This window comes from Ailuropoda melanoleuca, chromosome 14 (genome assembly GCF_002007445.2).
Source record: "Ailuropoda melanoleuca isolate Jingjing chromosome 14, ASM200744v2, whole genome shotgun sequence".
Taxonomy (NCBI): domain Eukaryota; kingdom Metazoa; phylum Chordata; class Mammalia; order Carnivora; family Ursidae; genus Ailuropoda; species Ailuropoda melanoleuca.
This window is the reverse complement of record NC_048231.1, coordinates 92,769,500-92,795,522: the sequence shown is the minus strand read 5'-3', so window position 1 is coordinate 92,795,522 and position 26,023 is coordinate 92,769,500. Positions and strand designations below refer to the sequence as shown.

The 26,023-nt window shown below is 41.8% G+C and overlaps 1 protein-coding gene across 1 annotated transcript in view; it reads right to left on the bottom strand.

Moving 5' to 3' along the window:
- The window catches only part of ZCCHC2 (zinc finger CCHC-type containing 2), a 58,916-nt gene that overhangs the window by 12,509 nt on the left and 20,384 nt on the right, over positions 1-26,023 (bottom strand). Inside the window, exons 5-12 of the mRNA XM_034642743.1 lie at positions 21,728-21,840; positions 9,468-9,562; positions 8,190-8,243; positions 6,743-6,826; positions 4,919-4,976; positions 2,759-2,894; positions 1,624-1,688; positions 950-1,044 (exon numbers count right to left, since the gene is read on the bottom strand). Coding sequence (XP_034498634.1) covers positions 950-1,044; positions 1,624-1,688; positions 2,759-2,894; positions 4,919-4,976; positions 6,743-6,826; positions 8,190-8,243; positions 9,468-9,562; positions 21,728-21,840 — 700 coding nt within the window. The remainder of the gene's footprint in view (positions 1-949; positions 1,045-1,623; positions 1,689-2,758; positions 2,895-4,918; positions 4,977-6,742; positions 6,827-8,189; positions 8,244-9,467; positions 9,563-21,727; positions 21,841-26,023) is intronic.

Genomic DNA, 26,023 nt, shown 5'->3' with positions numbered 1-26,023 from the left:
AGTGTTATAATAAACTCATCAACGACGTGGGGGTTTTTTTTTTCCATGTCATTTTTTTCCCCAAAGACAGTTCAGTTAGTTAATTCAGTGAGTTGGCCAGATGATTTCAGAATCAAAATGTAACCATATTTCCTGTATCAACATTCAGTGTCTCTGAATAAATACCTGGTTTAAAAGCACACTCCATTAAAAATATATATTCTGGTTATTCATGTTGTATCCCAACTGAGTGTGCTAATATTTGAAAAAAATTTAAATTTAAAAAACCCTTAATTTGTGAGGTCAGTCAACAAATGTGTTAGGTACACACATGAAGAAAAAACATTCTCCTACCAAACTATGGGCTTTTATTCTCTTTTATCTTTCCTATTAATAAACATGACACTGAAAAGTTATCAATGAACCAGCAGAAAGGACATTTCTCAAATGAATACAAAACCAAAAAGTAAAGAGACCTTAAAATAAAAGTGGGTAAATGGAAACTGTACAAATCTAGTGCAATAAAAATCTGAGTGCGTTCCCCTAAAGCTCCATAAAACCCCACAAAGGATGGTCACTAACACATGAAAATGTCAACAAGATTCTAAAAAATGACTTTACGCAAGAACAAGGACAGGCTTCCACAAGGGTAGAAAAGATCTTCCAGGTCCCCGGACCTCTGCTCTGGAGTAGGGACTGGCTTGCGAAGCAAACAAGTAAGGAGCCGGTTGCTACCAGAGGAAGGAGAAGGTGGGTAAGCAGAACTGTGGCAACCACCGCTGAATGCTGCTTCCTCAGTTAACGCCATTAACACTTCAGAATGGTTTAATTCAGAAACTGCTATTCCCATCAGTGTAGGATCAAAGCACAGTATCAGGATCTGATGCAATAGTTCAATACCTACTATAACAGGTACTATGCTAAATATATTTAGGTAATGGGTATTTAAAAGAAAAACAAACTTTCTTACCTTTCACAGAACCACCATGGGCATGTTGAGAAGTGGAGAGTCTAATACCATTTATTCTACTATTCAATCTGTTGTCAGTTTTCTTCATTTTCTCCCTAAACCCAAAGTATACATGTTACAGACATGTTTTATAAGGCTCTCTAGAGAACACAGTAGTAGTATTACTAAAATTCCCCTCAGAACGTCTGGGTGGCTCAGTCGGTTAAGCATCTGCCTTTCAGCTCAGGTCATGATCCCAGGGTCCTGGGATCGAGTCCCGCATCGGGCTCCCTGCTCAGTGGGGAGCCTGCTTCTCCCTCTGCCTGCCGCTCCCCCGATTGTGCTTTCTCTCTCTCTGATAAATCAATCTTAAAAAAAATTAAAATTTCCTCCAATTTTTTTAATATTAAAATTTTAGTAAGTTATCATCTAAATCCAAGATTCACCCTGTAGTGTCCAGTTCTGAGAGTTCTGCAACCCTCCACGAACTGAACAGATTTGGCAATAGCTTTATTTCAATCATTTGCATTTGCTGATAATTTTGAATTAAAAAAAATTAAGCCTTGAAGTAAAAATAGGAGGAAAACTAGTAGAAAAATACTCTTTGTATGATGCCAACTACACATGCCCAAAGTCAGATCCCACTTGTTGCCTTTCTTACCAACTTGTTACTGGAAACATTGCATTGAACCTACTTTTCTATTTGTGGCTTTCCTTTCTTCTTATTTATTGATGATAAGCCTCGTTTCTCAGTTGAATGCTAATGGAAAGAATAAAAAGAAATCAAACAGACTAAAACTAAACCATACTGTGTAGTTATCCTTCTATTCTGAGATCAAACATTAAAATGACATATTCCCAATTGTATATTGTAATAAATTCTGATTTCTAACCTATTTCCTGAAGATACCTACCTGCATCACTAAAATCTTCACATTCTCTAATACTTAATATTAATCTAAGAAAAATACCTATTTTATATTTTTGCTTTGAAAATGGACCTGTACTCTTTCTTCTGACCACAAAATAAAACACAGTCAAGTAAGTAACTGGTATTTGCTACACCTTCGACAGTATTCTCTTAAAGTTCAGGTTGTTAAAACTTCAAAACAGTTTTGTCACCTTTAAGAAGAGAAGGTGTAGGCACTGAAGTAGGGAGAGAAAAGGTATAATCAAATGGACTCTGAAAATAGGCCATTAAGTAAGACTAAGGTAACATACAATTTCTCAAAATATGCTTCAATGCTTTAGCTTGTAAAAACGCATTCCAGTAAAGGTTAACATTTGGATCTGAGCGTGCGCCAGAAATAAAAATCAGGTTAAGCAATCTATTTTCTAGAAAGAATGTGGCACTCTCCAGAGCTGCATCCCATGTCCCTGGTGCTACGTACCTACACGGACACACTGGAGAGCATTCTGTGCTTTGACTACACCAACTCCTAAGAAAGCAGGTATTTCCTAAATATATTGAGTGTGGGGAAAGTGCCCCAACTATTCAGGAGGGAAGCTCGGTTTCCAAATTCACATCACCAACCGCAAGACAACGATTGAACTGTGATTAATTCTTTCAAAAGCAAAAAAATTTGCCAAAACAATTTAATGTATCCCTAGTTAGAATAAACATTAAAGGATTTGTATCGAAATGTACTCAATTTTTGAGCAATAAAGGCAATCCAAGGTATTCTTTCAGGTCTCAGAAGAGCTTAGACTTTATATTCCAGTTAAATTTAAAGTCCAGCACTTACACTATTTGACATAATAATAATGCACAGAGGACTCGACTCTCACAGAGCAGCAGTGCACAAAGACAGAAACAAAACCATCCAATACCTGGTCAGCTAAGGCCACACAGTGCTCTGGGTGCTGAATGGTGGTACAGCTTTGCTTCCTCCAATCCACGACTCCATTCTGTTCGGAATATTGCATGGTGAGCCCATCCAATGGAGAACAACTTGTACCAATAGTGCTATCAGAAAAGTTTACAGAAGTATGAAAATCTACCCTCAGTAATGGAATCTACTATATCATAGCATGAAGAAGCTATAATGACCCTTTCTTCAGTATGTTATTTTGTTTTACACAATGCCTAGTGATACCTCTAAGGGAGGGAAAAAGTATACTATGAGAATAAACTATTACACAGCTATCTGATCTAAGAATTAATACCTATCTCTAAGACAACAAATGCACATTGTCTTCAGACTCTATGCTTCGGTCATCCTGTACCACCCAAGGCTGGTGTGTAGCCCCAATCCTGCGAGGATCACTGACTAAGAGTTACGTATATTTAAGGCGTGTTAAAGGACAGGATGATGCAACTGAGAACCAAAAGAAACATAACAGAAACAGACTCAAAAAGAATCCAGAGAAGGAAAGTACCGGACAGGGCCTTTAAAATAACAGTGCTTAATATGTCATTAACTATAAGACGATGAGACATTTTGCAAGAGTCCTGGAAAATATAAAAAAGAACCAAATTTCAACTCTGGAACTGTAAAAGAAACTGAAAGTAAGAACTCAATGGATGGAAACAAATGAACAAAGTCTGTGAGGAGGAACTTCAGTCAGAAGAAACTAGACTGGAGTGCCGAGAGGAAGAAAACACGGAGAACACGGAAAAGTTGACAAGATGCGCGGGGCACGTTGAGAAGTCTAACATCCAAAGTCGTCCAGGTCTCAGAAGAAAAAAAACAAGGGAATCAGGCAGAAGCAATATCTGAAGAGATCATGGCTTGGACTTCTCTAAACCCAAAAGGTATCAGGCTTCAGACTTGAGAAGTAGAATTCATTCAATGATAGCTACAAACATATCCTAGGTGAAGTGCTAAAAATCAAATAATGAGAAAATCTTAAAAAGCAATCAGAAAAGCGCACCATCTTCCCCAAAGGGCAACAAGAAGACTGAAGCAATGAATGCCAGCTATCTTTTTTAGTCCCCCTAGAAAAGCAGGATCTGGAAAGGCGTGGTTGATAGGGGAGGTGACCCCAGGAAGCAGGATCGAGGAGTACAAAGAAGGAAATAGGAAGGAGGAAAAACCAATGTGAGGGTCCATTAATGAGGTCACCAACAGAAGCAGCAGGGCTCAAAGTGGCTGGGACCTCCCAGAATTATTTATCCAAAGGACAGGAAGCTGAGCACCCCATCAGTTGAGCATTGACCCCCGGTGACAAATTAACTTGCATTTCTGGATGTGTTGTTTGAGAGCCAACTCGAGAGTCCTCAGAATCAGCAAGCACCCCGAGGCAGAAGACAGCCAGTCTTACAGCTCAGGTGGGACGGGAGACAACGAGGGGAACCAGAGCTGGGCTGAGGGGATATAATGCGAGTGACCAAAGACATTCAACTGCAAGACAGTAAAACCCGAGTTTCAAAGCGCGCACAGAAAGTAACTGCCAACCTAGGATCCCGTATCCAGCAAAAATTCGGGCAAAATAAACATTTTTTTTCAGGTGAAAACAAAGCGAATGCATCACTGGCAGACAGGACGTAGGAAATACTCCGGTGTTCTGGAGCGAGAAGGAAAACAATCACAGACGGATGTGAAAACATGCAGGCAAGAATGAAGGGCACCAGGATGGTGACAAGAGAAGAAGGGTTTCATGAGCTCTAAAATACAGGCAGAAAAACAATACACAACATTTACAGTTCATATGGGGGAGGAGGAAAGGGAAGTGACAGTGATTAAAGGTCCTCACAGGGGAAGTGGTACAAGCGCAATTCCTATCAGACGTAGACTACAATCCCCAGGGTGACCACCAGGAGAACTGAAAAAAATACGAACAATCAAGGTTAAGAGAAGAGAAAAACAGTAAGAGCCACCCTAAAGCAGAAAGGAGAGAAAAAGAAGGTAACGCAGAAAAGGTGGGACAAATAACAAGCCAATAGTAAAATGGCAGATTACAGCCAAATGTATCAGTAGTTCAAGTAAATGTGAGCCAGTGAATTAAAAACGCACAAAGACATTTACTCTTTAGAAATTAGATACGTACTTCACGAGGGGACTTTTCCCGGTATGTTTCTTGTGGATTATGGTGTGCTGTAACACGTCTAGAATAGAGGAAAAAACAGTTTATTATATTATTTATACCAAATGCTTCTGCAAAAATCCAAAAGGATGATGTCACCAACTTATGTGACTATAACAACCTCAACGGACGGTGCAGAACACTTCTAAACACTTTCCAAAGAAAATTCCTTAAAGAGGCAGTTTTTCAAAGACACACTAAACTACTGAATGTCCTTAAATATCCTCTCAAATGCGGTCCACCTAAGAGCAAATCGGTTTTGTCCAAAACTATGGAAGTTCACGGTGACACGCCACTGCAAAACGGCAACCTTCCAGTTCAAGCTCTTATTTTAACCATTAAAAAACTGAAGTGTCTCAAACATTCAAAAAGTGCATTTCTAGTAATATAAGGAACACCCAGGTACCCACCTCCCGGATCTCTCTCTTCAGCTGAGTCCTGAACAACTTGCATCTGAACCGCAAGGGGCCCCTCACAAACAGGGTTTTTATCCTGATAAGTACGGTACCGTAAACCTATTTTCTCTTCCTTATGATTTTCTTAACGTTTTCTTTCTGCTAGCCTACTTTATTGTAAGAATATAGTAGATAATACACCAAAAATCCGAACTATGTGTTAATAGTGAATACTTTTCGTAAGGCTTCCGGTCAAACAGCAGGCTAGTAATAGCTTCATTGTGGGGGAGTCCCAAGTTCTACCCAGATCCTCCACTGCGTGGGGGTCAGCACCCCTAACCTCCATGTTGTTCAAGGATCAGCTATATTTGCCTCTTTTTAGTATGAAACAAAAATATATCACAGGAACAATCGAAGGCCTTCCTCCATTCCATTCAACTCCCTCCCCCTCCGGAGGTAAACTAGTTGAAATATTCTAGTGCGTGTTTTTATGAAGACTTACAGCACCCGGGTAGTACCCAGGTAACTGCTGTAACACACAAGGCTGCTGTGAGGACTTTAGTCTCTGTCCCCTGGGCACATAGCCAACGATCTTCATAGCAGCAGAACTGCTGGGCAGTAGCATAAAATTAATTACTTCCAACCTCACTGCACAGTGTCAAATTTCTGTCCAAATGAGTTGTACCAATTTATATTCCCATCCACAGTGCATCAGAGTTCCCATTACTTCATATCCCTGGTAATGTCAGACTCGAAAATGCTTTGCCAATCTGATAAGCATGAAATGACAGCTCATTGTTTTTATAATGTGCATTTTTCGGACTACTCGTGAGGCTAAACAGTGTTTAAGAGCCATTCAAGTTTCTTCTTAAATGAACTATCTTTATCTTTTGTATGTATTTCTAATCAGACTGATGTTCTCACTGATTTTTTGAAAGAATATTTCTATTGTCTGGATGTAGTCTTTCTTCAACTGTGAATACCCTGTAAATGTCTTCTAATTGTCTGGTTTTTGGGTCATATGTTCAGTTAATTTAGATTAGAAAGATCTCCACTACAGTCATGCTCTGTTTTGTCAAGAAAGCCTCTTGTCCCAGATTATTAAAAGTTTAGCTTTATAATTTACATATTATGATACATACATTTTGTTATTCACTTGAAATTTCTATGCATGATTTAAGTACAGATCTAATTAGATAATATTCAATTGGAAAGCCAGCCAACATCATTTATTAACTAGTCTACTTTTTCCTCTTATTTATAATGCCACCGGTCACATTCTGAGTTCCCAGATGTCTGTTTCTTGGCTCCTTAATCTGTTCTCATGGGTCCATTTGCCTGTCCCTGTGCCCAAATCAGCCGGAAGGATTTATTCCAGTGAATCTACACTTACCTTCTTCTTGACTTGAAGCTTCTGAACTGTCTTCCTTTAAATGTTCTAATATTTTAGAAGTCTTCAGAGAGGATTGTAAGTTATCTGCAGGAAGTATTCAATATCATTAACTTTTTAGGAAAAATATAATAAAAGAAAACACACAGAAGGATTCCTTTTCTCCCAAGAGGAGGAGAACGGAGAGTTGGCAGTAAAGGGAACCTTTAGTTAGGCCCTTTAAGGAACCAAAGTGACAGTGCACGAAACACTGGCCTGGGAGTAGGGACCCAGGTCACAGAGCCTGCTCTCTCCACAGAAACCGCACGACCGGAGCGGTGCTTCAGCTCTGCCAGCCCCTCGTGCTCGTGTGCCAAAGGAGCAGCCGCACTAGATTGGCGCTTCCCAAACATCAGTGTGTGGTGAGGCCTTCACATCTCTAGTGTGTTGTAAACCATTACTTTTATAAAACACGATCACGTGTGGCAATGTCAAACTGCTACACTGACTCTATTATCAGTTTCTATTCTGCTATTATCGAGCAGTGACAGGCAATTCATGGACGAGCACTGACCGGTCAGCAAACACATTCTGAAAGCCCCGATGACTTCTCCATTACAATACAGACCAGTGGGATTCCAGAGTTTAATACTGAATCATTCAGGAGTTTAACAATTTGTGTTCTCAACCGTCAGAATATAGAACACTGTGCTCTATCCTATGGAGGAAAAGGGTAGAGCAGTCATTCTTTTCTAAAAAAAGTGCAAATGAACTTTGATAACAATGTGTTCTTTGGTGAAACAACGGGGTCATCCTGACCAGATATTCCAAAATCTCAAAACATGTATTTTTAATACATTTTAATTTCGCAGAAATCTGGTATCTTGAAATCGACTACCTTCTTCAGTGCTGCTCACGTACTCTAAATACTGTAAAGCTCTGTGATGATTTTCTATTATTTATCTATGCACTACTCACTTGGGCCAGTTTTCCTGGGCAGCCTGTTAAAATCTGAATTTAAAGCTTAACTCCATGTTTCAATGCTTCTTTAGAATTAAACAGATGCTATTTAATGATATTCCTTAAAAAGTACTTAAACTCAGTTCAAGCAGAAGCATTGACTGTTAAATCTATACAGCTCTAGGATGGTTAGGATTCTCCTTTAAAAAAAAAAAAGCTACTGCCACTGTTCAGACATAAATTTAAGCACAGGATCGTTCATCTTGTCTTATTAACTAGTCATCAAAAGTCATTAATTCTAACTGCTACTTGTTTAAAATATTTAAGGTGCATGTGCCCTGTTGGAAAAACTTTAACAAGTTAACCCGTATTATAATATCCAAGCATCTTATTTTTTTAACCTCTTTTTCTTCCACCTCAAAATGAGGAAATACGCATTTTTTTTCCCTTTAGGTACAAGAAACTATGACTTTGCAGAAGAAAAGATTAAAAAAAATAAACAGTCACTTGCCAGAGTGGCTCTGCTGCAAGTCAGCACGTTCTCCTAAAGCACACATCCATGTTCCTGGCAAAATATTTGTTTCAACAGGCAGCTGAGAAAGATGACATCAAATGACACACAAGGCCAACTGTGATAAAGGATGTGACATGAGGGCAAAACCAACCCCCAGGAACAGAATGAGAAAACGGGGAAATCTTCAGGAGGCGATATTTCAATTGGGTCTTAAAACAGGTATGATTTTAACAGGCTGTGCCAAAAGGAAGGCCATTTAAAAGTTCAGGTACAGAACGAGCCAAGACACTGGGACAGGAAATGGCAGGTGTACTGGGTGGATGCCAAGCCGGAGAGCAGCCAGAGCCTGAGAGACAAGCAATAACGTACAAGGAGGCTCATGGCCGGGCTTGAATTTCAAACCAAACTTATAAAGTTCTGAAGAGGGGATTAAGCCACTGATCCCTGAGGTAATCCTGGGATAGGTTAAAGTAAAGTGAGAAACTGGAATCTGAGACGAGCGAGGCTTTGCACAGGGTGTGCAGGAAAGAAAGCCACTGCCAACAATGGGACTGGTGAGGAGGGGCAGAAAGGAAGACATCCTTCATCCAACGTGGCTTGGCCTGTCCCTGACTGAATACAAAGAGAAAAAGTGGAAAGGGTAAGGCCTGGGCTTCCAGCCTGGGAGGCTCAGGAGGGCATTATGGGAATAGGGGGGCCCAGGAGGAAGGGCAGATTCTAAGAGGTTCCACGCCAGGCACTCAGCAGCGTAGCACCTGTACCACCTGTGAGCCAAGGGTGACAAGGCCCCTGAGGCCCCAGTATGTCCACGAGTCGGAGACAGCTGGCCTCTCCCTGGCAATCGGTCGGTTTTGTGACGTTAGCTTTCACATAGTGTTTTCTTTAAAACTGTGGTGTGGGGGCTCCTGGGTGGCACAGTGGTTAAGCTCCTGCCTTCGGCTCAGGGCGTGATCCTGGCATTATGGGATCGAGCCCCACATCAGGCTCCTCCGCTATGAGCCTGCTTCTTCCTCTCCCACTCCCCCTGCTTGTGTTCCCTCTCTCGCTGGCTGTCTCTATCTCTGTCGAATAAATAAATAAAATCTTTTAAAAAAAAAAAAACAAAACAAAAAAACTGCGGTGTGAATGTCACAGGAGACTACAGATGTTCTCCATCGAATGCCACTCTTCCCTGACTGGGACGATGACGGCAAGCCCACCCGGGGCGGCACAATGAAGCAAGGACTCTGAACAAGAAAACAGCTGGCTTCTGGAGAGGAGAGGAGAGGTGCTTACTGAGGCTGTGCAGGGGGTCTGGCGGTACGGCCTGAAAAAAGCTGTGCACTCGCCGGCTCTGCAGGAAAGCTTGGGATGACGTGGAAAACAGCTGCCTGTACATAAAGAAAAGACCAGGGTTAAGTTCACGCAGTACAGATCTCAGCTTAGCCTCTAAGGCAAGTGTACGTGGCAGTTTAATTCAGGTATAAAAAACAGAGACGGCTTTCCTAAGGAAAATAAGGTTATTTTTATTTCCTATAGGAGGAAGTGAATAAAAGTTAAACCTATTTGCAAAAATCTAATAAAAGGCTTACTTTTAATTTTCTATAATCTAGTGATATGGTTGCAATTCTGGCAAAAGAATGAATATATATAATGTATACGTATATATACACATACATACATATATACATTGCGCCTTTTGCCCAAGTGCTTCAATAGGCATCTTTCTGTTCAGAGTAAGAACACCAATTCCTTTACTCTTCTTCACAGGTGCTACTTTTCCTCACTTGCCTGTCCCATGAAGACACTCTCTCACAATCTGAACGTAAGAGCCTAGGAGGCTGGGTGCTAAGGGTCCTGGAAACTGTGGAATGCAGTGGTCTGGTGAGTTACAAGTATGACTACGTCTTACGGCATGACTAACTGATGATTCGCTCCACTGTGCATCGTACCATGATTCTATGCCGGTACCTTTGAAAACCAGCTTTCCTCACATTTTATTAATGTAATTAAAGGACTCCAGCTGGAAGTCTTCTCTACAAAGGGACCCTGCAAGAAGGGGCATAGTTACAGTAAAGTCTAATGGGAAGTTTCCTCAAGGATCTGAATACCAGCTCAACCACTTAAAAGCTAATTGCCCTAAACCAGTTACTTAGCCTTTCAGCTTTACTCTCCTCCTAGGAAATGATACTACCAATTCATCAAGGTTATGACACTCACAGCACACAAAACTGTCACCCTGCTCTAAAATCCCCTTCCATTACTTTTGAACATGTTAAATGCTCATTTAAAACTCTTAAATTTCTCCCCAAGATTTTTGACCTGTCATTCATATTAATCATAAAGTCATTAGATACCATACCAAGAGATGACCCTATGGACCAAAATTACCTTGTACGTGAGGCAAAACAGCTTCTTGGTATGCAAGTGTGGAAATAAATATTCAATTGGAACAAACAGGGGAAACGAAGAGATGAGAGAAGACCGAGCAAGGAGCTGATCTCAATTTCCAGGTCTGAACACATTACCTACAGCCGGGCATTAAAATCCAACGGCAGTGGTGGAACCTATTACCCAGTTACATTTACAAACCAACTGGTCTACAGACAGACAGACAGACAGACAGACACACCTTTAATTGAAGGCTTGAGTCCGGAGAGACAGCCTAGATACCACTCACCACTCCACAAACCAAGCACATGTCTGCTGTGGGAACACTGAGCTACACACAGAAGCCACACCCGAGATTAAGGCACCGGCCTGAAATCAGCAACCACACTAAAGTCAAGGGTCAGTAACACAGAACCACAAGCTGGCAATCACACCTATCTATTTAAAAATCAAACTGGCCATTAACTAACATATTAAATAAGAAAAACAAGATTACATTTTTTTAAAAAGATTTTATTTATTTATTTGACAGAGATAGAGACAGCCAGCGAGAGAGGGAACACAAGCAGGGGGAGTGGGAGAGGAAGAAGCAGGCTCATAGCGGAGGAGCCTGATGTGGGGCTCGATCCCAGAACGCCGGGATCACGCCCTGAGCCGAAGGCAGACGCTTAACCGCTGTGCCACCCAGGCGCCCCAACAAGATTACATTTTGACATGACAGATGTCCCCAAATGGACATTTCAGTGCCCTATTTCTCTCTTCCTCATTTACACTGATCTGGGACTGTACTCATGCAGTGTGTCTGGTACCAACCCCATCTCTACTCCTATAAACTCATTTTCTACTTCTCACTTAAAATAATTCCCCCTTCCTCTACAATCGCTCCCTTTCTTAAGTGACGTGAATGATAATCATACTAACCTAAAATTCACAAACTGAGAATGAGGTGTTCTAACATCCTATTAATGGTGTGGGGACCACAAACCAGCCACACAAATCAAAGATTTTTTAAAGGAAATATTAAGGGGGGGAAAACGTATTTTAAAAATACAATTTTTGAAGATTAAAGTCTTTCCAAGCAGGATACAAAACCTGAAACCGTCAGAAAAAAGACTGACAAATCAGACTACAAAAAATTTAAACTGCCCACATGGTCAAGAAATAATGACAAACAGGGCTCCTTCCTTTAATCTAACAAATAACTCTTATAAATCAGTAAGACCAATAATAAGTGGGAAGGACTGAAAAAGCCATTCACAGGAAACTGCAAATACAGACTAACTACAGACTCAAATACAGACTAAAATAAGATACAGTCCTCCTCTCTGAGACTCGCAAAGATGAGAGATGGAGAATAGTTTATGTCTGCTGAGGTTCATCCAAATAACAAAGGGTTGCTACCTCCTTAGAAGTAACTTGGAATCATCACATATTTAAAAATGCATAACTTATGACCAAACAATTTCAATTCTAGAGATTTCCCTCACAGATAAACATATCCAAATGTGTTTAGAAACACATGTGGACATTCACTGTAATACTGTTTGTAGTTTCAAAATATTTAGAATCAAAATGGCATAAAGTACGCTCATTACGATACAACTAAAAATAGATCATGTAGCAAATAAAAAGGCAGCAATCTTTTTACATGTACTGATAGAGTGGCAGAAAAGTGTGTATATGATAATTCAATGTGCACAGTAAAATACATACAAACACATAAATACAAGGGTATGTACATGCAGAGACAATTTCTGACAAGTTACATAAAATGTTTAATGAGGGCTATTTCTTGTGACTAAATTTGGAGAAAGGGCAATTTGGGAATTCTGGTATTGCACCTTCCTCTACATTCTTCACAAGTAGCTCCAATAACACCTTTAGAGTAAAAAAGATCTTAAAACACACGCACACACCTCCATGACCATCACTGAGGAGAATCCTAAAAGCTGTTAATAAGGAAGAGTCAGACACAGACTTCTTAATTGTCATCTTAGCCAGGAGCCCAATTTCTAAAAGTAGCTCCTTATGGAAATATGTTTTTCCCTCTAAAAAATCTCAAACTTAGAGAAAAGTTGCAATTACAGTAAAAAGTACTTTTCTGAACCATAAATAGCTGATCTCTGACACCTCAACGCCTGGCAAGACATTAGTATTTCCCACAAAGACATTCTCTTACAATCAGTAACAGGACATTAACACTTGATGATAAATTAAGACCTAATCCTCAGAATCCCATTTAAGTTTATCCAACTGACCCCGAAGTGTCCTTTTTACCACAAAGATCCAGTTCGGACCCTCTGCTGAGGCAGCTGCCGTGACGGCTCCGCAGCCCTCCCGTGGCTCTCCTGGTTGTAAGAGGACAGCCCTGTGTCTTGTGGAATGGTCACAATTTCGGTTTGTCTGTTATGTCCTTGGGATCAGATTCACAGCAGGAATCTCACAAGCCCGAGGCTTTCTTTTTTTGCTACAGCCTATCGTGTGGTGATGCTGACTGACCCCCTCCTCACTCACCGAGTTCATGTTCCTGGATTAGAGTGGTATCTGTGAGGCTTTGCCACTCTAAAGCTACTCTTTCTCCTTTTATGAATAATAAGCATTATTTTGTGGGAGAGGACTTCGATACTGTAAAATATCCTCAAACACTCAATCTACTCATTCATTATTTATTTCAACATGGACTCGTGGTTTCCTATTTTATTCAATGTTACTGTTTTATTTATTTCGATGTTCGATTTGCTCCAGATTTGACCACTACGAGCCCCTTCAAGCCGGCTTCCGTAGCCTTGTGACCAAGCCACTCCATTCTTTGAGCACTGCCTTGCTTTTTGGCACAACTGGCTCATCTCATACTTTTCCTGCACCAGCCCTACAATCAGCTTCTCCTTCATGGAGCCCTAGCTCTGTGTAGGGGAGAATGGTGTTACAAGTCAAGTTCTGAACACCAGGCAGTCCCACTGCCATTGGCTGTGGCTGCTTCCAGACCCTTTCAATGAACAGAGCCAGGGAACACATGTACACACACAACCATATTTATTTCTGTATCTTCCTATAGGTACCAAAAATCATGGGTTCACATCGTATCTTCCATTCCAATCAGACACTCCAGAGTTCATTCTGTCTTCCTTTCTGTACTGTAACTCCCTTCTCTCCAACAGACAGACACCTGGACCTCACGATTCTTCATACACTTGTATTAGGTCAAGCCCCTGTAGTCATCCATTCCCACTCTTGCCCCCTTCCGCCTGCTGCGCAGGTGCCCTCCTGACACCAGCTGAGCTCGAGTGCCCTGCCGGCCACCTCTCATGTACATGCATTCGGAAACACTGTGCCAGGCCTCCCAGCACCATCCCCATGACGGAATGACTCTTCACTCCACTTAGGGCCCCTTTCCTAGTCCTTTAGGGCACGTCCTCCAAAACTGCTGCTGCCGCCTGCCTTGCTCTGTTCCAATGAGCAGCTGGAGGACTTACGCGTTCGGAAGGGGCAGGGCAAAAGAGGACAGGAATTGATGAAGATCTTTAAAAATGACAGTCCTACAAAGAACCCAGGCTCTGGTATCACTAAGACTCGAGCCACAGTTTAGCACATCTCCTAGAGCACACATGCATCAAGTTTCAAAACACCTAAGCTTGGGACACCTGGGGGGCTCAGTTGGTTAAGCGTCTGCCTTCGGCTCAGGTGAGGTCTCGGGGGTCCTGGGATGGAGCCCCACATTGTGCTCCCTGTTCACCGGGGAGCCTGCTTCTCCCTCTGCCTGCTGCTCCCCCTGCTTGTGTTCCCTCTCTCGCTGGCTGTCTCTATCTCTGTCAAGTAAATAAATACCTAAGCTGAAATACCTAAAAATACCTAAGCTGAATAATAAATATCTGAGAACACAGAGGAATATTTTAAAAGCAGTACCAGGAGGAGGAAAACCAGATCTATCAGCTACTAATAAACTATAAAGTTCTAATCATTAAAAAGTGATCCTGAAACAAGAATGAGATTGTTGAGAGGAGAAATCTAGGAACATGTTATATACCTAAGAATGTAGGAAATCAATAATACAGGAAAGAATTCACTGTTTGGAAAGAAAAATAGATTTAGATCTTGGCCTCACTTGGTAAAACAAAATAAATCCATGGGGCGCCTGGGTGGCACAGCGGTTAAGCGTCTGCCTTCGGCTCAGGGCGTGATCCTGGCGTTCTGGGATCGAGCCCCACATCAGGCTCCTCTGCTATGAGCCTGCTTCTTCCTCTCCCACTCCCCCTGCTTGTGTTCCCTCTCTCGCTGGCTGTCTCTATCTCTGTCAAATAAATAAATAAAATCTTAAAAAAAAAAATCCAAAACAATTAAAAGAACAATAAAAATAACAGAAACTGTCCCGCACACAAAAAAGTAAATTGACCATGTTTCAAAAAAGGGATAGCTTCAAGCTTTTTTAAATAAGTGAAGAATATATATGGCCCAAACTCAGAAGTTACCAACTGAACAGCCAGTCTCAATCCTACTTCCAGAGCCCCACTTCTTCCCTGGACACAAGCCTCTTTACCATTGTGTTTTTCAGAGATATTCTTTGCACACAAACATCTACATATTCCTTAAAATGGTGACATTTATTAACTGTTCTAACCCTGCTCTCCCCCAGCACAACGTAAGGTGCCTTTTGCTCTCTACTATTCTTTTTCAGTAAGGCCACATAGTATTCCAGTGAATCAATGTCCCATGACATTGAATGGCTCATCCCATGAGTTAACCAAGTCTCCATCAACAACTAGCTGTTTCTAGTCTTTTCTAGACGAAAATTACAACACTCATCTTTGCATACAGTGGGAATACACATGTATGATAAATTACTAGAAATGGAACTATTCAAAGGTTATCTGCACTGAAGTTCTGATATTGCCAAATAGCTTTCCATAGAAATTTTACCAATTTACATAGTGGCCAAAAGTACCTGTGAAACTTCTTGATCTCTGCATATTCAACAGGTTAAACAGTCAAGGGAGATTTAAAAAAACCTGTACTGTGAAAACTATAAGACACTGAGATGACACAAATAAATGGGAAGATAGCTCATGCTCATGGATTGGAAAAATACTGTTAAAATGTCCATACCACTCAAAGCGATCTGCAGATTCAATGCAATCCTATATCCAATATATTTTTCACAGAACTAAAACAAATAATACTAAAATTTATGGAACCACAAAAACCCCAAACAGCCAAAGCAAACTTGAGAAAGAAGAACAAAGCTGGAGGTCCCACAATCCCAGATTTCAAACTATATTACAAAGTTACAGTAATCAAAACAGTGTGGCACTAGCACAAACACAGATGCATAGATCAATGGAACAGAACAGAGAACCCAGGAATGAACTCACTTATATGGTTAATTAATCTACAAGGGCGGGGGCAGAACATGAAACAGGAAAGATGGTCACTTCAATAAATGGTGCTGGGAAAACTGCACAGCTGTGTGCAAAAGAATGAAACTGCACCACTTTCTTACACCATACACAAAAATACACTCAAAATGGATTAAAGACCTAAGTGTGAGACAGGAAACCATAAAACTCCTAAAAGAAACATAGGCAATAAACTCTTGGACATCAGCCATAGCAATGTTTTTCTGGATTGTTCTCCTCAGGCAAGGGAAACAGAAGCAAATAAAACCCTACTGGGATTACATGAAAATAAAAAGCTTTTGCACAGCAAAGGAAATCATCAACAAAACAAAAAGTCAACCTACTGAATGGGTGAAGATATTTGCAAATGGTATAGACGATAAGGGGTTAATAACCAAAATACATAAAGAACTTCTACAACTCAACACCAAAAAACCTAAATTATCTGATTAAAAATGGGCAGAGGACCTGACCACACATTTTCCAAAGAATACATATGGATGGCCAACAGACACATGAAAAGATGCTCAACATCACTAATCATCAGGGAAATGCAAATCAAAACACACCAATATCACCCTATGCCAGTCAGAACAGCTAGCATCAAAAAGACAAGGAACAACACGTGTTAGTGAGTATGTGGAGAAAAGGGAACATTGCTCATGCATTGCTGCTGGGAATGCAAACTGGTGCAGCCACTATGAAAATAGTACGGAGGTGCCTCAAAATATTAAAAATAGAAATACCATACAATCCAGGAATACAACTGCTGAATACTTACTTACCCCCCCAAAGTGAAAACACTAATTTGAAGAGATATATGCACCACTGTATTTACTCCAGCCTTATTCACGATACCCAAGATATGAAAGCAACCTAAGTGTCCAGCAATAGATGAATGGATAAAGAAGATGTGGTATACAAATAGAATATGACTCAACCATTAAAAAAAAAAGAAATCTTGCCACTTGGGACAACATGGATGGACCTAGAGGGTATTACACTAAGTGAAATAAGCCAGAAAGAGAAAGACAAATACCATATGATTTCACTTATACATGGAGTCTAAAAAACAAATGAACAAACCAACAGAAACAGGCTCAAATACCGAAAACCAGTGGTTGCCAAGGGAAGGGGGGCGGCTGGGTGAAACAGGTGAAGGCAATTAAGAGGTACAAACCTCCAATTACAAAATAAGTAAGTCATGGGATGAAAAGTACAGCACAGGGACTATAGTCAATAATACTGTAATAACTCTGTGTAGTGACAGACGGTGACCACACATGCTGTTGTGAGCATTGCCGTATTATACATAATTGTCAGATCACTATGTTACGTACCTGAAACTAACACAATATTGTAGGTCAACTATATTTCAATTAAAACTAAATTTAGGGGTGCTGGGTAGCTCATTCAGTTAAGTATCCGACTTGATTTTGGCTCAGGTCATGATCTTGGGCCTGCTTAAGATTCTCTCTCTCCCTCTCCCCTGCCCCTCCCCACCCAAAAGAAATAAATCTTTAAAAAAACCTCAATTAAAAAAATTTTTAATTAAAAATTAAAAAAATATAGTGGCCACCTAAAAAAAGTAAAACTCAATTTATATTTCTTTTTTTTTTTTTTTAAAGATTTTATTTACTTAGTTGACAGAGACAGCCAGTGAGAGAGGGAACACAAGCAGGGGGAGTGGGAGCGGAAGAGCCTGACGTGGGGCTCGATCCCAGAACTCCAGGATCACGCCCTGAGCCAAAGGCAGACGCTTAACGACTGAGGCACCCAGGGGCCCCTTAATTTATATTTCTGATTACGAGCAGCTTTTCATATGATAAAATGACACCTGCAATTCCAGTTTCTCTGTGCTATTTGTTCATATATGCTCCCATTTTTCTCCCTACTTTGGACTATTAGTTTTTATTATCATACTGACTTTTAGAAAGTTTTTTTTAATGAGAAAGAAATTATTGCAAGTATTTTTCTTGAATTTGAGGTTTGTCTTCACTTTGTTTATATTTTCTTCTTTACATCATGCAGAAATTTGATTTGAGTATTTGAATTTCCATTTTTAAAGGTTTCTAGGTATTGTGTGATACTCTGAAAAATCTTTCATACGTAATTATAAATTTCACGTTTTCTTTCTTGCATTTAAATCTCTAAGCCATCTAGAGTTAATTTTGATGTAAGGAATGACATATGGCTCTAGCCTAACTTTTTCCCTATATGGCTACAGAGATGTACTTAACATTTAACAAACACTCTGGGAATGACTTTGTATTCATGGAGAGAGAAACCGAAACACAGAAACAAAGACACATAGACCTAACACAGTACTTTAATCTTCATCTAAAAAATCATCACTAACTGAGAAATATATTACTAAAGGTGAGCTGTTTAAAATCTAAAAACACTAAGATCCACAAAGATAAACTGGTAAAGGACAGATGATCTTACAAAATACGCAAATGGCTAAACTTACAGAAAGATACTGAATTTTCACTAACAAAGAAAATAAACATTAAGCCAGTGAGATAATCATTCTCCTATCAAATAAGGAACTAGTTTTTTAAATGACACTCAAAGCTAGCCAAGCTGTGAAAAATAAGTTCAAGCACTAACAAGTTCAAACACTAACAGTATATACTGCTATTTACATAACTTTTTCATAAGAAAAATAGTAATATATGTATTATCAGGGATCTTAAGAGGATCATACTCTTTAAATCAGTAAATCAATTTCAAAGACTCTCTTTTCAGTAATAGCTCATAAATCTGGAAAAATTTTTTAGGTACAGAAATGGTCAAAGCTGTATTTTGGGGGGGAGACCCAGAAAATTGTCTTTCTTCCCAACAACAAAGAAAGAGTCAAATGGGATATAATCTATAGCCATTCAAAATAATCTTGAAGAATTAAATATAAAATGCTTATAATTTGAGGAGAAAACCAGGATATAAAACTGCCTATCTAATATTACAGGCAAAACAAAAAACAATAAAAGGAAAAATTAAAATGTCAATAATAGTTATTTGAGTAACTATCATCTTTTCATTACTTTTCTGTATTTCCCAAATGTTTTATACTGATCATCTGTCAGATTTAGCAAGAAAGCCCCAAACTACCTAAATAAATTGAGCGACTCTATATGAAGCACTTTGTGTAAAAATATACTGAATAAGATTTTATTATATTTTATCCCTCTAAACTGGAGCAGTACGCAACAGAACTTTGAGTCTGCTACTGGTCGGCCACGTGATCTCACGCAAGGTAAAGACCTTGGTTTGAACCCGAGGCCTGGTGGCAAGCAGCATCGGGCTGGGAACAAAGCACACCCTGGAGCCAGTGTGGTCAGGGAGAGCACACAGTGACTTCCTCCTGGAGATGTCCTAAAGACACACGCTCCGCTGCGCACCACGCCCCGGAGGCGGCCAGCCGGCATCCTCAGGATCTCTCCAGGCAGACCGCCAGGCTCATGCTGCCAGACAGCCTTCCACCCCCAGGATCACAGCTGGACAAGCTCCCTCCTGAGGCACTTCAGAGGCGGCGGTGTGAGTGCTCACACCCTGAGGCCCCTACTCAGCGTGTGCTCCGTGGACCCCGAGCACCTCCGACGGCCTACGTCGCAGGACCGCGCCCACCCCGGCACTACGGAGTAAGAATCTGCACCTCCACACGACCACCAGGGATGCATAAGCCCGCTGACTACTGAGGAGCACAGGGCACCCAGGAATTCAACCAACTCTCCCTCACCGTCATCCCCCAACCTCACCAGTCTCAGCCCCGGAATGCTCTGTGAGCACTCCCTACTGCTCCCGGTCTCTCTTTGAACCCTCCCGCTGGGTGTGCCGAGAGGCCCCCAAGAGGCAGGTTCTTCAATGAACAGATGTGCACCTCCCTACTGGGACTAAAACCCTGCGAGCCCATTCGGGTGGGGGTGCTCCTCTCCGCTCCTCACAGGAGGGCTGCGAGGGCTGGGGCACTCCCTTGAAGCTGCCTTTCAGCCACTCTGCCCTCTGGTTTAGTCACGCACCTGCCACCCCGTCACGCTTCCCCAGTCACACTCAGTTTGGCCCCTGCCTCACTGTCTTCTCCACTCCTGGTCTTCCAAGGTGCCGGGGGACTTCGAACTCCACATGGTGACGAGTCAACACCCTGGGCTCTTTGCTTGGCTGCCTTTTGCCCAGTGAGTTCCTCCGTCTCCGCTCTATCCTGGATCTTGTCATTCAGTGAACACACCCTCCTTCCCAGATTTCTGCTTCTCTCCATGGAAGAGCAAACATTCACCCCTTCTTCCCAGCCCCGCCCCATCCTGAGAATGTTCCCTCCCCCGTCCGAGGGGGAGGGCCACCACGCTGACCGAGGCCCATCTCCGCCAGCTCTCTGCCTCAGCAAGGCTACTCCACAAAGGAGGCCGGCTCAGACTCGCAGGGCAGACAGAAGTCCCGCTCAAGCCCAGACTCTAAGCCATATATGTTCCAACACTGCTTTTCTTTAGTTTACTTAATAAGCACAAGTTTCCAATAAAACAATATTTGTTTCCTTGGCCATTACCACCTTAAGTTCTCTCTCCTAAAGGGAAGCAAGCCCTCACAGAGGGGTGAGGGCAACAATTAAACAGTTACTGAAACCACACCCCAAACCTCTAACAATCACAAGGAATAGTTCCACCGCAGAATTCCCTAATCCAGACATTTCATGCTCTGATCTACTTCCTTACTCCCATGAGCCTAATTCTTCAACTGCGGTTCAATCTGCTGTCCAACTCACCTAGCCTCACTCTGGGAATCTGTTTTTAAACACTGCATGCTCTTCCCTAAACTCCTTTGCCCCAGTGTCCTTTCATCACATCCAAGAAAGTCCTTCTCCAACCATTTGCTTTTCTAACACTTGAACCTGAAATGCTGGAAAGATTTTTTTTTTTTTAATCCACACAGCAGGACAGACCAATACCATTATAATTTACCAATATTCAATCTCAAACAGACTCCACACCCTGCCCAGTCGACCAGGTTTCCTTTATCAGCTTGTTCTCCACATCCCCACACAACCACTGTAAGTTCCTTCTGGTCTCAAACATTTGGTCCCCCACACCCACCTGCAGCCACTCTTAAGCAAACTCTTACTTTAGGAAAAAATATAAGCCATTAGGCAAGAGATTCCTCAACTTCCTATCATGAAACGAATACATTTACCCACATCCACACCCATCCTGCCCACACACGGCCCCTGTGCCACCACTACTCCACCTGCCCGTATCTTTCTCTCCTCCTCACTCCACAGGTACAAAGCAGGCTCTGGGAGCTGACCCACCACTGTTGTGCCTGACCCACCATGTCTGAGCCACCGCTGTAACTTGATCACTATACAGACGAGCAGGTGTTCACAAGTATTAATTTCTTTTTACTTTCTAACCCATTAGCCTAATCTTCTTACTTACTTGACAACTTAAAACAGAAAACATCTCTAAAGTTGAGCTCTTAGACAAGGAATTCTTTCAGTAAATATTTTATGGAGAAAACAGCAGGTTCACTGAATGTCTGCATATTGTAGAAGCAATTATTTGATATTAGAGAGCCAACGAGTCCAGTGATCAAAGTAATTAGTTTGATGTTTCCTAGTGTGAGCCTAGACCCAAATAACACATGGATAAAAAGTCCATTTTAAAAAATACTCCACAGAAAAAAACCTCTGTGATCTCCCTTGAACTCCATTCTACATTCTAAGTCCTCCGTTGCCATGATCTTGCCTGTGACACTGTTGTAACAGCGTCAGTAAATTGTTACCTTAGGATGGGCTCTAGGTCAGGATGCCGCCGTTCTTCCCTTTTCAATGAACCCTGATTCAGGGCTCTTAAGATGGTCTTGTCAAAAGTCTCTGAAGACACTTCCTTTGGGAGCTAGAAAAGAAAAACAGCAAGGCCAATGTTAAGTTTTTCACTTACTGCTAAGTAGGTTACAAACCAGAGGCATAAAAGGAAGATAAATGTCTCTTGCTCAGACATCGTCCCAAAGCAGTTCCTTCTCTAAATCTTTATGACACAGGCCCCGTACTGAAGCAGCATCGATTTTTCTACTAAGAGACAGCCTTCTGCCTTCCGGGCACACCTCAGGGCTCTGCAACTGTGCAGAGTAACCCGGAGGCATTCCGCACGCTTCTGGGACATGCCTGCACATCGCTCACATTCTAAGTGCCACATGCCACATGAAAGTGACATCCACACCAAAGCTCTTTAGTTAAATGGAACAACATTTTGCATAGCGTAGCTACAATTACTTTAATCCTCAAGTAGTATTCTGAGAAGTGTTATCCCTGCCTTTAGAGTTATCACCTTTGTGCCCCTCGTTCCACATCTGAATCTCAGGCAATGTCAGACTACCAGCGCGACGCACCAAATAAAGACCTGGGTGTGAAAGATGGGGCGAAAACTCTCAATCTTGCTCACATACAAAGCACTAATTGAAGAGTAACCTTTCCCTCAACATGATGGCGGTGCCCTCAGAGCAATGTACCAGAAACCACACACAAAAAATCATCACTTGGCCAAGGAAGGTTTTATCTAAAAACAAAAATTTAACTCATTTTGTTCATTACCTAGCTTACTTTTTAAAATTCCTAATAAATCAATCATTTATAAAATTAACTTCCCAAGTCTTTCAAGAATTCAAAGTTTTAAATATGATAACTAGTCTTTGCAACAAACTCCTGAATTACCAGCACTTTCACTAAAATTAAGAGAACCATTAACACAGCATCTAAGGAGCTGCAGGAATATAAGAATCTGCACAAACTGTCAGTTTACACACTGATCTCTAACTGGAGAATCCAATGCCAGCATGCTTTTAACACATACGCGTTTTGAGTCGATGATGCAGAAATGGAAAATTTAACAAAGACAGCATAAAGAATTACTAATTTTAGGCAGTGAGACAATGGAGTCAAGAAATTTTGTCAGAATGAAGTTCTTCCTGGTTCTTCTATAACCTGGTAAGGCTGAAGGCTCTGCTGGCACTCCACACGCCCGCTGCAGAGAGCACGTCCTCTGGTCACTAACAGGAAGAAACAACTCCTGATCTACACGCTTCCCAAACAAAGAAATGACTCTTTCAATATTTATATTACTTTAATACAGATTAAGGACACTAGGCATATTTCATATTACCCATTTTACACACGGTATTTCCTGAATATCTGTACATGGCCAAAGAAACCCAGCTTCAGTGGAGAAGTCTGTTTCCACTACGGAATCACTGATGGCTCTTCTAAGCACCTCATGGCACGAGTACATACATTTTCACCTAGTCAGTGACTGTTCACATGATGGCCAGAGTGCGGATGTACAGTCATCAGTTTTTGCAAAATGCTTTATTTTCAAGTGGTTTTTATCTTCAACATCCAAGGCCTATTTCCAGTCCTAGAGGAAGGCACATTTGCTAAAAATACAGCTTTAAATCATGTCTCTTCTATTCTAGTCACTTCTGAATTTCCTCACCTCTCGGTGTTTGTTCCAGGAGCCAGCCCCCCACCTCCAGGCCCCAGCTCAGTCTTGCACCAGCACAGAGCGCTGGGAGGCACCTTTCCTCACTAGTACAAGCTTCTCTTTAAAAACTTTGAGTCGGTTAAGCGTCTGCCTTTGGTTTAGGTCATGATCCCAGGGTGCTGGGATTGAGCCCCACGTCAGGCTCCCTGATCGGCGGGGAGTCTGCTTCTCCCTCTCCTCCCTGCTCGTGCTCTCTCTCACTATCTGTCCCTATCTCTGTCTCTCTCTCAAACAAACAAAATCTTAAAAAAAAAATTTAAAAAAACATTGAGGCCTACTGGAGAACCATCATTACAGTTTAGTTTTTGTAACTCTTCTCAATCATCCCTCATTCATTCAGTAAACAAATATTCAAATCCCAACCCTGTCCTAGGTAGTGCTTTCGGCACTGTGGACACAGCAGTGACAGAAGAAACAAAACCCCCACGTCCGTGGTTCCAGTCCCGCAATGAGAAACAGACAGGTGTCGGATGCAGCTTCTAAGCAGGAGCAGCGGGGGAAGGGGCCCTGGCGAGGACAGAGGCTGCCATTTACGTGGGGAAAAAAGGACGTGAAAGCACTGACCTCAAACTCACTCTTCCACATGATAACAAACAGTAAGGGCAGTTAAACAGCATCTACAAAAGTTAAAGGTTGTTAGTATGCAGCGGCTGTCAAAAGGACACTTTTGCTCTTAACTTTTGTAGATGACTTTAAAAGGAAGGTAAAAAGGAGAAAAGATATATGGTAATCTTGAAAGGATGTTTCGTAATAGGCAATTAGTTTCTGGAAGCACACAACGTTGCCAATTATTTCATCTCACTTGAAAAGGCATCTCTCTGTCCCACTTTAGACAAATTCTATATTCGAAAGTTGACTAGGGGGATCATTAACTACCATGATTCTGAAGAGTGACTTAGTCATAGGGGGCAGTATTTTTTTTAAAAGCACTTAAGCTTTCAGAAAAATTGTGCGTTTGCAAAAGAATGAAATCTGTCAAGACGAAGAACCGGCTGAAGCTGAGGGAAACCCAACAGGAGAGACCCTGGCTGCTGCCAGGCCCGAGGCTGGAGGTCAGTCTCGTGCTCTCCTGTTGCAGTCTCTCGGCAGCACGCGGGACGGGCTGGTAGCAGCACCCCCACCCTAGCGCCTCAGGGAACCGGCCTTGACCCCACCGTGCTGGCTCCACACGACCAGATACTTCAGCCTTAGCTCTATCTCCCTGCAACTTACCCTCCAGCATCAGAACTCTATCACGGAAAGGGCAACACAAGAAAAAGAAACGAAGCATGTTGCTCTCTGACCCACAGGACACCGGTTCATGACTATTTGCCCTTAAACTTTGATTAATTTATTCTATTGAGGCAGAGAAGTCAGATATAAACGGAAGAGATTTTAAAAGTGCAGGTGTGGCAGTGGAACAGGACACCCCTTCCTAGTTTCTTCAACAGGCACAGTCAGCAGGAGCTAGTTTCTCCTTTGGGGGGCTGACGGCCCTCTTCTCTGGATGACAGTGCCCAGGCACACGGGCCTTCCACCACTCTCTCCTTCCTCACCATGCTGTTGACCGCTGACAGGTCAAATGCGCAGGACCTTCAGCAACTGGAAATGAACAACCCCCCATCTCTACACGCAGTTAAGTCACTATCTTGAAGTGGCCAAAGGAGTTTTCAGCCCTTAACAAGGAGGGCCCAGTTTAAAATAAGCTGCAGGACAGGTGCTGGGGGGCTCCGTTAGTTAAAATAAGCTGTAGGAAAATATTCAAGCTGTCCCTGGGTATTAGTTATCCCTGTTAGCGGACTAACACTACGATAGCACATCAAACTATGACCTCCTTAAAGCCAGCACCTACCATGCTGCTCAAAGCTCTGTAAGCTGGCGACAAAGAGTGTCTTTTAGCTTTCGGAAGGGAGACCCACGTGATCTAAGAGAATGTATTTATGGTAAGAAGCAGACGACTTAGCAACCAGCACGGTCCTGAAAACTTCCGATGTTATAGGTTCAACAGCTGTATCACACCTTCACCCAAAAGTAGTAATGGAGTTGGGAATGTTTCCTGCTTCTGGACTTTCTATCTCCTTATTAGCAATACATTTTAAAATATATTTGCTTATTGAGAAATAGTAAAGTACTGGTTAACCATTTAAACCCATTTCCTCCTTTTAATATTTAGCTCTACCCATACACGCTTCAATAAATAGAATTAGTATAAAAGAAACAGGCAAGAGTTTGACCAAAATGATCTAAGATACCTTTTACCTCTGCAAGTCTGTGTAAGATGTTTCTATTATCTCTCATTCTCAATACTCCGGAGAGTCTATCACTCGGGGGAGGGAAGGGGGAAGCCAGAACTCAAAGAAGGAACCAATGGACATGGATTTAAGGAAGTCCACAGAGGGAGCTAAAGAGCTGTTAGGTCTAAGAACCACAACAAATGCTAACAAGCCTCCTCTAGGTGCGCAGGCGCGCACTTTCACAGGAAGTACCCTTGCAAGCAGCCACCGTTAATGCACACCTCAGCAAGGAACTAGGAACAAGGTTCCATTTTTTTTTTTAATGTGGA